The following is a 12,703-nucleotide window of genomic DNA, read 5'->3' as shown; positions in this document are numbered from 1 at the left end:
TTTCATGGGCCTTTTTCACAGGGGAAATTTAGACATGTCTCAGTAGAAATTTGTGATTTGGAGTCGGTGTGCAAGTGTTACTTTTCCATTATCAGATCAGTTCCTGCAATGAATTTAAATGTCCTGAAATATGTTTTTATTTAAGAGAAAACAAGATAAATTGATACTCATGGTTTTTCTGTTTACGCTGGTGGATGTTGATGCTGCTGCAGTGACTAAATGGAGTTCATAGTTCACCCAGCTTGTTATTTAGCGCAGCCATATTCAGGCGGAGAAGGAGAAGATGGAGGAGGAGGAGGAGGAGGAGGAGGAGGAGGATGGTGCATGTGGTGGAGGTATGATGAAGGTTACTGTGAATATGTGCAGAAGGAAACTGTCTGAGGTTAGCTGCTCACACCTACACACAGAATAAACCAACAAACCTTGATACCCACCTACACAATGACTGCACAGTCAATCTGGACTTCTTCTCTCTCTGCTTCTCTATCATCTGCATCAGACATACACACGCGCACACACACACACACACACACACACACACACACACACACTGACAAACATTTCCTCCTGCAATTAGCACTTTTCCAACCCTCCTATAATTCATGCACAACTGTTCTGGGCCAGTGAGACTCATTATCTGTGGGAAGTTAATTTACACAGGCTGACTGACCTCTTGCAGATGTTGCACCACTCGCTGCTTAACTACGCCGTCGTCACAGCGTGTTGAGCCCACACTACACTAACCATGTCCTCAAAGCAACATCCTCTGATTTATCTCCCTCTTTCCATCTCGTTGCTCAAACCCACTCTGTCCTCTTTATCTGCCTCTTCATCGCTCTCTATCTCCCTTTCAGCTGATGGAGCTCATTGTGGACAAAAAGGCTTAGGAGTATCACTATGGCAACGACGAATCGTAAAAAGCTACATAAGCACTTCATCAGGGGCCGTGATCCAATGGCTCCCGTTGGAGATGGTGCCCCCAACCTCCTGCAACAAGTAAAGGCAGGCCAGAGAGGCTCCTGGGAGGAGGATGGGGGGTGGAGAGAGAGGGAGAGAGAGAGAGAGAGAGAGAGAGAGAGAGAGAGAGAGAGAGGTGGAGATAATACTGTACTGTGGGGCTGTGAGAGGACGGGAGAGCAGAGAGAGAAACCATTTCTCTTCTCTCTCTGCTTTCAATCAGCCACTCTTGTCTCCTTAGTATCCAGCAAGCTATCTGCTCTCTGGGGACTTTTCTCATTCTGCTCGCAGTGATTTTGTTTCTTGTGCAGCCCAAGACAAACTTAAGAAAAAGAAAAGGAAGAAGAGGTAAGAATTTGCTTCTTTTTTTTTTTCTATTGTTGATTCTCCATTCTGCTTTGGAGTAAGATTAGACCAAATAGATGTGACCCAGCGATGTCTTAACATATTCTGATGCTGTGTTTGGTTGGGAAATGAAAACACAAGGATATTAGTGAAAAGAGAAAGAGAGGAAGTTCAAGCCAGCGTCTTTTTCTCTAGCAACCAATTTTCTGTTATCCATGAGAAACAGATGACCTCCTGTTGCAATGATTAGTGGAATGACAGAAAATGAGTCTGCAAATATCTTGTTAATCAATTAATCCTTTTGAATCAAGTATTCTAAAAAAAATTTGGTGATTACATGTTCTGAGAGTCTGCTGCTTTTCTTGGCCTTACATTATAGTGACTTTAATATTTTTGTTTTGACTGTTGGTTTGACACAACAAGATGCATGGAGACATCACCTTGGACTCTAGGAAAAGCATGAAGGATAAAAATACTTGTCAGATTAATTGATAATGTAAATAACTGTCAGTTGCAGCCCTACTCTTATTTATCTATTCTACTTATTTATTCATTCTGTAAAAGAATCCATACTTTTGATGACCAAACATAAAATATATTAAAACTCATGGAATAAAAGGTTACAAAAGTCTTGAACAGATGTAAACTTTTACAAGGAACAGGAAGTAGAATGCTGCCATGGATTCACTGTAATTGATTCCAGTGAGAACTACAACATTTTTAGCCTATATTTGTTTACATTTTGAAAAATGAAGTACGCCGAATTAGCTATTAACAGTTCCTTTTCGACATGTACCATTGGACATACCGATAACTGTCAAGGAATTACTTTAATACTGAAGAAATCTTAAAAACCCAATTATTCTCAGGCAAGTTCTGAAGTGCTCCTGTTCCCATCCCATTAGTCTACGTTATCTGGTAATAATGAGATAGTTTTCATAATTGTGAGTTGTAATCGTGAGACACACAGAAGTTTTCATTTTGATTCAAGGTCTCTAAATACTTTTTTTTTGTGTGTGAATGCAATATGTTTCCGTAACTGCAATGTGTTTGACTCCATCTTAATCAGCTCAGAGTTAAACTGTTGGGTGCTGAGGTAAGAGCAGCGCTGCTACTAATCTCACTGTGTCGCTTTGTTGTGAAAGCTTTTCTCTGAATTCGCTGATAATCACTAACCACTACAGCACAGTAGAGCAGGGTACAGCAGCTATGGTTTGATGGAAAACCTCAACATGCCAAGAGATTAACCCAAAGATTAAAAGAGGACAGTTACAAAACCAAACAGACAACTAATAAGAGAAGGCAATTTACAGAAGTAACTCTCCTATTATTTTCACAGTTAATCAATTAGTTCTTTACGGCCAAAGCTCAAGATGCTCAGTTCAGTCCGACACCCACAGATATTCTGCTCAGTTTTTCATTACTGTATAATTTGTCAGTTATTTTTTTAATAGTCCTCAGTGGTTTTGTTTGACCAGCAGTCCAAAACCAATATTCACTTTACAGTGAAGCAGTGGATCCTGACATTTTAAAGGCTGACAGGGTTTGCCTATTTTCACAGTTTTTGCTTGAAAACGAATGAAACAATTAATTCATTATCGAAACAGCGCTAGTGATTTTCTTTCTGTTGATCAACTAATCATTTAATTCGCCGTTCGTTTCTGTAATTTACTAATACGAAGTAAAAAATCTTCACATTGGAGAAGCTGGAACCGGAGAATGTTTAGCTCGACTTAAACAGCTACTCAAATATAAAATGTTGTTTCTGATAAATATTCTGGGTGAGGGTTAGGATTCATGTCTTCAGGCAGTCTTTCCAAAGAGTAAGATGTGGATGTGAAAATGAAACCTTTTATTTTGAGTTAATGATTTACGGCGCCTTCATCAGTGGCCTCTTAAATTATTTGTGCTTTCATCACAAAAAAAGCGATTGCAAACAAAAGCCTCATTATTGATTGAACTGAATGCAGCATCCGTGGGAGCCAGCACCACACCTGTGGAACAAAGAGCAGATGGAGGCAGAGATGGGGGACGTTCTCTTTTGGGAACATGTCCAGATTTAGAGACAGACTTCAGAGGATGTGGTGTGATAAGTGATGCCAAATTATACAAACATGTCCACGTTTTCAATGTTATAAATAGAAATGAAGTGTCAAAACTAAAGAGAACATAGTGTCTTCTCCGCAACTGCTGCATTTTCAGTCTGCCTTGAAAAGCAAAAAAACATTTAATCAACCAAACTGGACAATCAATAACATGTTCTGCTGCAGGTTTCCTGTGTTGTTGGTTTTATTTTATTGGTCTCACATCTCAAAATCTGCAAAGTGGAGACACACTGACTTCAATTACTGTTTAACCTTTCCAAAATGTCTCATTGTCGGCTCATTTCTTTTAATAAAAGCAGTAAATCTAATCTGTGGGCCTAGTGAAAAAACAAAAAGCAGTGTGCACTCACCCAGTATCATCCAGTCACACAGAGCCTTGCAAAAAACGGATTGTAATATCAGTTTGTCTGAGCAAACATCTCTACAGCTTGGCAGCAATATTCTGTGATCTCATTTAATTTGAGGTCACATCTAATCATTTCAGTGTCTTGACTTCCTCTGATTGTCTCTCCCTCATTAGGGGCCTGTGAAGGAGGACAAGGTCATGGCCTCCTGGTTTAGCTGGAATGAGCCTTATTACCGGAGCCCCCGGCGGGACCCGGCCGACGTGGTCACCGACACCCTGATGCTGGAGTTCAGCTGGCAGCTGAAGGAGGCCGAGAGGCAGCAGAGGGAGAGGGAGAACGAGTACCGACGCCTCAAGACTGGAGTGGACTACAGCTGGCTGGCCAGCACACCTCGCTCCTCCTACAACATCAGCACCGGGGAGAGGCTTGGCCTGGAGGACCTCTGCTCCAAGGTGCCGCCGTCCTGCTGCGGGCTGGTCATACTGAAGTAAGGAGACACTGAGGCGACCCAAAAATACAGACAAATACTTCAAGAACTGGAGCATGACGTCGTCTTATAAAATATGATGCATCGTTAAAGATGAAACTAAAGGTTCCCAAACTTTCTGTCAACAAAAGCAGTGTCTGGTTGAGGCCCCTTGACATGTTTCAGATGTCTACGATTTTTAGGCTCAAAGAGGTAAAATTATCCAACATTTCATAAATTCAGATAAATAAATAAAAAAATAAAATGAGATTAAAGTCTAAAAAAATACAAATTGTGCCACTGAACTTCCGATCCCATTAATCATCTCACAACCCCTCAGATTTTTCTTGTCACGCACCTTTCAAACCCACCTTCAGATTTTCAGTACCACCATACTTGTTAAATCTGGACTGGATTAACAAGTAGACTCGAGGAGCTTTTTAAAAAGCAGTTTTGCATTTGTGCAAACAGAAAGAAGGGTGTTTCTGTCATTTGTCCCCATGTCTGTATAACACTGTTTCAGATTTGTAAGTGGATTTGTGGAGAAGGAAAAAAGGGGTAATTTTATTGTATTTTCCCATCCAGACCACATTAGACCAGTATTACAGGATGAGGACCTGGATCACCCTCAACACACTCTGAGAGGCTCTAATATTGATTTAGATGCAAAGAATAGTCTATTAAATGTTTTGTTCAGCTAACAGCAGTAGTTTACTTAACAACTACTTTGCCTCTGCATCAAAGAACAGGAATTTTATAGTTATGGCTAAAAATACCAAATGGAAAGACTATCAGGTTGTTTGTCTTTCGTGTGATCTTAAGACAGGTTGCCGAAAAACAGACCTCTGCGTCATCGTTGGCAGAGAAAGGCAGACGCTTCATCATGGAAACCGTTCGGCCGGCCAACCTCTCTGTCATCCCACACATGACTCTGTAATGCTTCGGTGTCTCCGTCCTTTAATCTGCAGAGTCGTCCTGAGCTCGTTTGAGCATCTGTTCATAAAAAGCTGCTGAGGTCTCAGGGGTCTCGTTAGAGTTTGACAGCTTTTTGGGAGGCAGTTTGAGAGGTGTTAATGTAGGTTAGCAGTGAGGTGCTAAACACTACGTGGAGGACACACACATACTCATAACAGGGACCAAGTGGAGCATGTTTTTGAGATTTTAATAAGCTGCATGAAGGTGGAGTCTTCAGTTGTCAAATAGGTCATGATTAGTAATTAACTGACGCTCTCTCTGAAGGGAAGATACTTTGGGTTTTCCCAAATGTCAGCCTGTCCAGTTCTTTATTTGAAACCCCTTACTTTCCACAAAGTGACTGCTCATCTTCCCCGGGTAATATTAAAAACAAGTAAAAACCGTCATCATTGAATATAAAATTTTGTTGTTCTCAACTTGTAGTAATTGAAAACACAGACCTATTTTACAGTTTTAAAGAAGTAGTTAACAGCATCAGGAAACATCCAAAAATATCTTGCCCCAAGGTCCACCACTTGCTTTTTCCAGAGCTTTTGACCACATCTCATTGTCTTCCTGACTTGCTCGTAACAGAATTGCATTTGAAAGCCCTCGAAAAACCTAATAAATGGCCTTTGAGTTGGGATTATTATGCATGTCACCACTATTTCAATCAGTAACTTGCATTTAGTCAAAATTTAATGTTTATCTTTTATTAAAGATTAAAGGACTTGTCAGTCAGTTTGACAGTGACAGCAGGAGTCAGTCGTGTGTTTTGAATTTTGTTGGTGGGGCTACATTTTTACAATTAAATCATGAACGGATAAAAACATCATTTTCACATTATAGCCCAATACCAAAAAATAACAGCTAGGGTAGATGCACTGTAATAAATATGATTCATGCCTTAAATGCGACCCAAACGACATCATATCTCCGCAGCACTAACGTGTTTGTGGCTCTGGTCTAAGCAGAAGAAATAAGGGAAGGCCAATCATCACTTTTCTGGAAGCACTTACTGGGAAGCAGGTCCTCAAACAGATGTCTATTTAAAGGCTTGTTAGGGCTTCAGCACCTCTTGTTAGGAGGAGTAATTGGGGGTTAGCAGGAGTGTGCCGATCACGCTGGTGGGGTGCAGAGGGCTGTGATCCAGGTTGCCTTTTATAACATTTGCCACCATGCACATGTTCTTTAGTGCAAAGGCCAGAATAAAACTGTGGCACAACAAACAAAAGGGTCTTTCTTCAGTTACCTGCACGGGCACTTATTCTGATTAAGTTAGAAAGATATTGCAAATGTATTGACATAGTTTTGATGCATCATCCTTGTCTATGTTTGTGGTATCCATTACAAGTCTAGTGACATTATATTCTACCTGCGTTGATGTGGATTTCATTCAGATGCTCCAGTTTCTTCCCACATCAAAAAGATGGTCAGGGATTAACTAGCATAGCAATGGCAGATCCAAATCTTAGAAGAGGAACTGGACGTGTAGTTAGTTTCTAGTAGTTTGCTTTGTACTTTGATATAGTATTATGATAATAGTAGTAATATGATAGAGATCTACTGAGTAAAATAACAACAGTCCGTGTACCAATGACTTTAAATCAAAGCAGATTTAAGCTTTATAAAAATTGGTTTTAAAATAAATCAATAAATCAAATGAATTGAATATATGAATAAAAAAAACAAAAACAAATTTAATTAAACTGACCACATTAGGATGTCACAAAATGACCTATATTATATATTTTGTTGTGTACTTACAATGAGCTGAAACTGAAGCTCTGTAAAGAGAGAAGCTGCAGATTCAGGTTATAATAAGGTTCATTGCTAACAGCGACCTCATCACCCTCATGTCATATCACTGTCATTTCATACATTGTTATTTTAAGTCAAGCTTAAATTACACTTGATGAAAAACAGCAGTTTTCAAGTCACTTCAATAAAAAAATGAGCAAAAAAAAGAAAATATTTATTTCTCTTTTACTTAACTATTTAACTTCCAATGTGAAGTAGCATTAAATTCTGCAACCAAATGGTTATTATATAATTTCTCATCAGCTCACTTACATGTGTTGTGCTTTGCACAGGTTCAGGGAGGTCATGCAGGCCAATGAGCCTGAGGCGCAGGAGGTGTCCAGCCTGTTCCGCTCTGTCCTGCTGGAGGCCCTGGACCACCTGAAGGAGGAGCAGGAGACGCAGCGGCTCGCCCGCCAGTGGAACAACAAACGTGCCATGAGCATGTCCCTCATCAACTTCAAGTCCCGGATCAAGATCAACCCCTTCGGAAGCACGGTGGGTCTGACCTCTGCTGCGGCCGACGGAGCGGGGCTGAGCGACCTCAAAACGGTGTCAGAGGATGTGGAGAAAGGGATGGAGAGGGAGGAGAGGTCGCAGAGGGTGTGGAGCATGCCTGACTTCAGATACAAAGGAGCAAGCAGCAGTAAGGTCGTCTGATGTGGGGCATTCATGAGAGTGAAGATGGGACACTGGAGTGGAACAGATGCTGATCTCCAGGACTCTGCTGCAGTACATCCACTTTGCACCAGATGAGGGAGGATATCCTCCTTCTTTTTCAGTATGAGACCACCCAGCATTTGATCTGTTTACTTATCTTTTCATCTGAAAGGGCAATGTGAGGTGTTTTCTCAGATCTTCTGTACCTTGATAACACTAATTTTCAGTTTCAGTTTTGATTGAGATTATTACCTCTTGCAGTGATGCCTTTTATATTTTGTAGAGATGTGGCATCTAAGCACTGAGGACTATTTACTGTAGCCTGGTAGGGATATTTATGTAACGTAAAGGTTTCTTGTTTCAGGAGAAAATGATTACACAAATGGCCTAAGTGGTGAATGATCTTTTATGACAGAATGTTATGCATGAGATTTCTGTATAGGTGTTATCCATACGGTCTTAAAACAAATGGTAGGTAATAATCAATGTTCATGTTAACGTCATTCAGAGTGACTCATGCCCTCGCCACAGACTGCACTTTGATGTCTCGCAAGAGCACAAGGACTCTGCAAATGAATTCATCATCCAAGGTCAGCAAACATAAAGCTTTCCTTCTGTGTTCTTCATTTCAAACAGGGTGCCACAAAGGAAAACACAGCAATCACTGTATGCTACAAGATCTTTCTGAGTGAAATATTTCAAAGTAAAATCTTCCCAGCAGTTTATTGCTGATTCTTTTCTGTTTGTCACACAGCAAAATTCAACAGTATGCAACAGGTTTACTCCAACGTCCATATAAAGATGTCATCTGGTTATTACAGGGGTGAACAGTACTTTTGTTTTGTATTTCAGTTTAATAAAATAACTGATGTTGAAACAAGATTGATAACAGATGAGACAGAATTTGGGGAATGAATGTTATGAGTAAGTGGTACAGTAATCATTAAACACAATGCAGAATTGATTTTCATATCATTTTAAACAAAATGTACACATTAAAAACTATGATACTGGTAGACACAGATAACACTGTGGTCTCCACAGCTAAGTTTTACTGTGGAAACATAACAGCCAGTTATTTACAAAAGAATGGGCAGTCCTAAATGAAGTAAAGGTGACATGAATGACTGACACAGCACATACAAAAATATCTGAATCTTTAAAGAAGAACTTCACCGATTTTAGACATCAACAGGTCTAGGAGAGTACTACTGCATGTATGGAAAAAGCTTTTTAAGCCTTTTGTGGCTCCAGAGGGAGCTGAAATCTGAAAAATGTCCTCGAGTGATGTTACTTGTGTCAGTGCGGGTACATTTGAAAATTAGAACCAGGTGTAGCCTTCTTCTCATCTCTGCATGAATCTAGAGGCTTGAAGCTACATTCACCAGAACTAGCGTAACGCACACAAGTCTCCAACCGACCTGTGTTTGGTCGAGTTGCATTATGGGTGATGCGGGTTTTGACAGGGACAATGAACAAACAATGTCTCTGGCTCTGCTGCATACATTTTGATCATTTTTCACAAAAACTGTCCAATGTGAAGCTGACAATGTCAAAGGAGCACAATGCTAAATCGGTGGAGTACTCTTTTAAAGGTGTGGCCAAACCAAACGTTCAAACCACAAGCAAAGTTAAGAAGCCAGTCGCTGGCAGTTTACCCACTTTCAACACACTGATGTTGTCTGATTACAGTTTCCACCTTCATATGATCTCTTTGGTCACAGATAAAGACACCGATCAACATAAACTCTGCTCATGTCACAAAAGCTATCGGAGTAAAAGCTGAAGAATGGGGAACCTGCACAGCAGCATCTCACTTTGCTGCAAGAGATACAGCTCCTTCACTCCATCTGGCTCAGTGCTGCCGGTGTGTTCATTCAAGTTGTACCCATCATCTTGTCCTCAAGGCTGAGTTGTTGTTTCCTGAGTTCTGCCGACGAGCCCCACCACCGCTTACTGGCGTCCACAATGGCATCAGAGAGTAGAGTTCAAGAACTCGAGAAGTTCTGCCCGGTTTTTATCCCGCTGTGACAAAAAAAGATGAAAAAAGGGGAGACGTGAAGCAAAGCAAATAACAATCCATTCACAAACCATAAAAGACACATGTATTCGCTTACTAGACAGCAAAAAGATGAGATTACCTGTTTGTCCTTCTTTGACTTCTTTACTTTCATCTTTATCTTCTTCCCTGAAATCATGCTGTACTTGCCTTTTTTCCTGTCCTTCAGGTACTGAAAGAAAAACAGATGTAAGTTTAGAGAGGCTTCAATACAAAAAAATTAAAATAACATTTACAAAGGTACATAATTGCCCTGTGATGACAAATGTACCTTACAAGTTTCATGAATACGAATAAATTAGAGAAGAATTGCTTAATTAAACTACAATAATGTGGCACATCAATGGTAATGTATTCATCAGGACTGGGCTTCCAAAAATGTTATTAAGTGAGCAACATCACCACCTATTACAGTCCAATTAAATGGCTTTGAGATTTGAAAAAGAAAATCTTGTATGGTTTCTTTGTGTTTCAGGGCACACTCCAGTTAAGACTGGAGGTGGAGAAGCAAAGCAAGGCAAAATTGAAAAGAACAGAAGCTTTTAGGGGTGCCCGTCTACTCATTTCTTCCATTTCATAGAACAAATGAAAAACAACAAAGTGTGACATGTTTTTATCTTGAGAAGGATGATAAATACAGTTATTTTATAGTTGACCTTGGGGAGTGTAGAGAGTACTGAATGATGTTGATGTATGAACACACTTTACAGGATATATTACACAATATATCTATAGACATAGCCAAGAAGAACAACATACTGTGGGACACAATGTAATGAAATCATCCCGTTACTAATGAGAATGTGAATGGATTGTTCATGGATGAATTGTTTTGCTACCTTGGAGATCTGTACAGGTCCCGAGTTTTCCTCTCCTCCTTTTGCTTTCTTGTCTTTTTTACGTTTATGCCGCTTCTCTTTCTTCCCTTTCTGGTTCAGAACACAAAACAAGTAACACTCAGTTTCCTGTGAGCGACTTAAGAAAATGAATGAAACCAAATCTGGAGAAAATTACTTTTTTGTGTTGTTTCTCCTTTTTCCTTTTCTTAGACTGCTTTCTGGATTTACTGCGGGAGTCTAAAAACAACAAAAACCAACAACTGAGGATTATAGTACTGTTATGATGATGAAAATACACATACAACCTAGATTAACAACAACAATAAAAAAAAAAGAGATTCAATGGAAGAAAAAAACATTTTAGGACACTTACCACTGCTGCTAGAGCTACTTCGACTGCGGCTGGATGAGTGTGATGAATCTGATGAGTAAGAGGATGATGAGGATGAGGATGACGAAGATGACGAAGATGAACTGGAGGACGATGAGGAAGATCTACTACGGCTGCGCTTTCGCTTCCTTTTTTCTCGCCCTGGAACAAATAAACAAACAAACATACAAATGTCATAAAGACAGAGCAATATACAAAGAGAGTGAATAATGAATTAATTTTTTATTATTGTGTCATGTATACGACCAATTCCAGGATGCATGGGCTTACAATACACAATTTACCTGAGTCAGATCTTGAGTGCTGTATATACATTTTTAAACATTGTAAATGCAGCCATTTATCATTTACCTTGATCAACAGAGTTTGGAAGTGAGATGCGATACAGCCATATCAAATAAACAGTGATCAGTAATTTAGACAATCGAATTTAAAATATACTGTGATTTGCAATTTGGTACTTTTATTAGGCTGCATTCAAACAGCAGGTAAAATTGTCCTTTTAACAATGGTCCTCATTCTGACAGAAATCAGTCATGTCAGAATTTATGCATTCTAGCAGCTGCAGTTCATTAGCAGTGAGTAATTGGGAACTACAAAAAGACAAAGAAATGGAGATGCAACTTAAACAACTGTCGCAGTTTCATCGTTTGACCTTAATGGTCTGTTACAACAGTCATAGATCACTAACATACATAATGGTGGGTGCTACCTTGCACTATTCTAATATTTGATGTGTTGAGTTTCATGTTTCAGTGTTTGAGGCTGTCTTGCCTGAGCTCCTCGATCTCCTCCTTTCATCTGTTCTGGAGGTGGAGCTGGAGACCCTGCACTCCGCTTTCGTTGACTAGGAACAAAACCAGATGTTTCATAAGGGTGGGGCGGATAAACCCCTAAAAATAATGATACTACAAAACACTAAGTCTTGTTTACGGATCGATTCTAGCGCCAGTAGGATCAATTCAAAAAGATGTATCAATCACATGTTAGCTCACATCATGGATGAATTTACGTAACATTGAAAACATGCATGTGATTAAGTGGTAAAATCCTCAATCTACAACAGTATTGATAGGTATGTATCAATATCTGTGTGTTTCGAGCAACAGTTTTTTTGGTTGAAATCGGATCTGCGCTCCTGGAGAAGGGCGCTAGCTGATACAGTTACACACAATAAAATCCCCCTTACCGTTTAAAACACATATCCCATTATTTAAAATATATATTAACAGACTCGTTAATGGATAAATTGTCATTTCTCTGGTGCTAAACGCTTTAGTAACAGGACTACGTTCACAAAGCTAAAGCTAAAATGCGCATGAGGATATTAAATAAACTACTACCGCTACTGAAATAAGAGGCTCTGTACTCACCATGGCTTCAGCGGAATACAGTTAAAATATCACATATATACTGACTCTACAACCACAGTAAAAAAAAAGGAGTAAATTATATATTTATTCGCGGTTATCCCTTATAAATTGGCATTAGCTCGCACTCTGAGGAGCCATTTTGTATCCCGAAATGCACCGCGGCTGGCAACGTTCAAAACAACGGAGTGAAAAGAAGAAGAGAAGCTGTGGCAGCGCCCCCAGCGGCGACCGAGAGGACACAACCGTTAATGCTACCTGCTCCTTGTTCACGATGCTAATTGTTTCCTCGATCACAAAAGGGTTAAATAGGTAAGGTAAAGTTGTAAACTACAAGATATTGATACGTATTTCACCTAGTGAGGGTTTCTAAAAAACATTTTAATCTTCAACTGCCTGCTTGCAAGTGA

General features: G+C 39.8%; 2 protein-coding genes and 1 long non-coding RNA gene across 3 annotated transcripts; 1 reads left to right on the top strand and 2 right to left on the bottom strand.

Annotated features, from left to right (window-relative positions):
* Positions 1 to 102: 102 nt before the first annotated feature.
* LOC139612260 (uncharacterized) lies at positions 103 to 841 on the bottom strand. The gene is made up of 3 exons (XR_011686485.1): positions 671 to 841; positions 435 to 490; positions 103 to 350 (listed from the first exon to the last, which is right to left on the bottom strand). It is a non-coding gene; the product is annotated as an uncharacterized lncRNA (long non-coding RNA).
* Positions 842 to 1,052: 211 nt separating this feature from the next.
* On the top strand, positions 1,053 to 8,359 carry rd3 (retinal degeneration 3, GUCY2D regulator). The gene is made up of 3 exons (XM_071467257.1): positions 1,053 to 1,305; positions 3,928 to 4,241; positions 7,268 to 8,359. The coding sequence occupies exons 2-3, from the start codon at positions 3,952 to 3,954 to the stop codon at positions 7,632 to 7,634; spliced, it is 657 nt and encodes a 218-aa protein (XP_071323358.1). The 5' UTR covers positions 1,053 to 1,305; positions 3,928 to 3,951; the 3' UTR covers positions 7,635 to 8,359.
* Positions 8,331 to 12,439, bottom strand: LOC139612082 (protein FAM133). Its single transcript, XM_071467258.1, has 7 exons — positions 12,297 to 12,439; positions 11,698 to 11,770; positions 10,906 to 11,064; positions 10,708 to 10,769; positions 10,533 to 10,622; positions 9,776 to 9,865; positions 8,331 to 9,659 (listed from the first exon to the last, which is right to left on the bottom strand). Exons 1-7 carry the CDS (start codon positions 12,297 to 12,299, stop codon positions 9,609 to 9,611), a joined length of 528 nt encoding a protein of 175 aa, XP_071323359.1. The 5' UTR covers positions 12,300 to 12,439; the 3' UTR covers positions 8,331 to 9,608.
* Between the last annotated feature and the right edge of the window lie 264 nt (positions 12,440 to 12,703).

Source organism: Trachinotus anak, unplaced genomic scaffold (genome assembly GCF_046630095.1).
Source record: "Trachinotus anak isolate AG129_WGS33_773 ecotype Australia unplaced genomic scaffold, CSIRO_AGI_Tana_v1 ptg000031l, whole genome shotgun sequence".
Lineage (NCBI taxonomy): Eukaryota > Metazoa > Chordata > Actinopteri > Carangiformes > Carangidae > Trachinotus > Trachinotus anak.
Note: the sequence above shows the minus strand (reverse complement) of the source record. Positions and strands in the feature narration are given on the sequence as shown.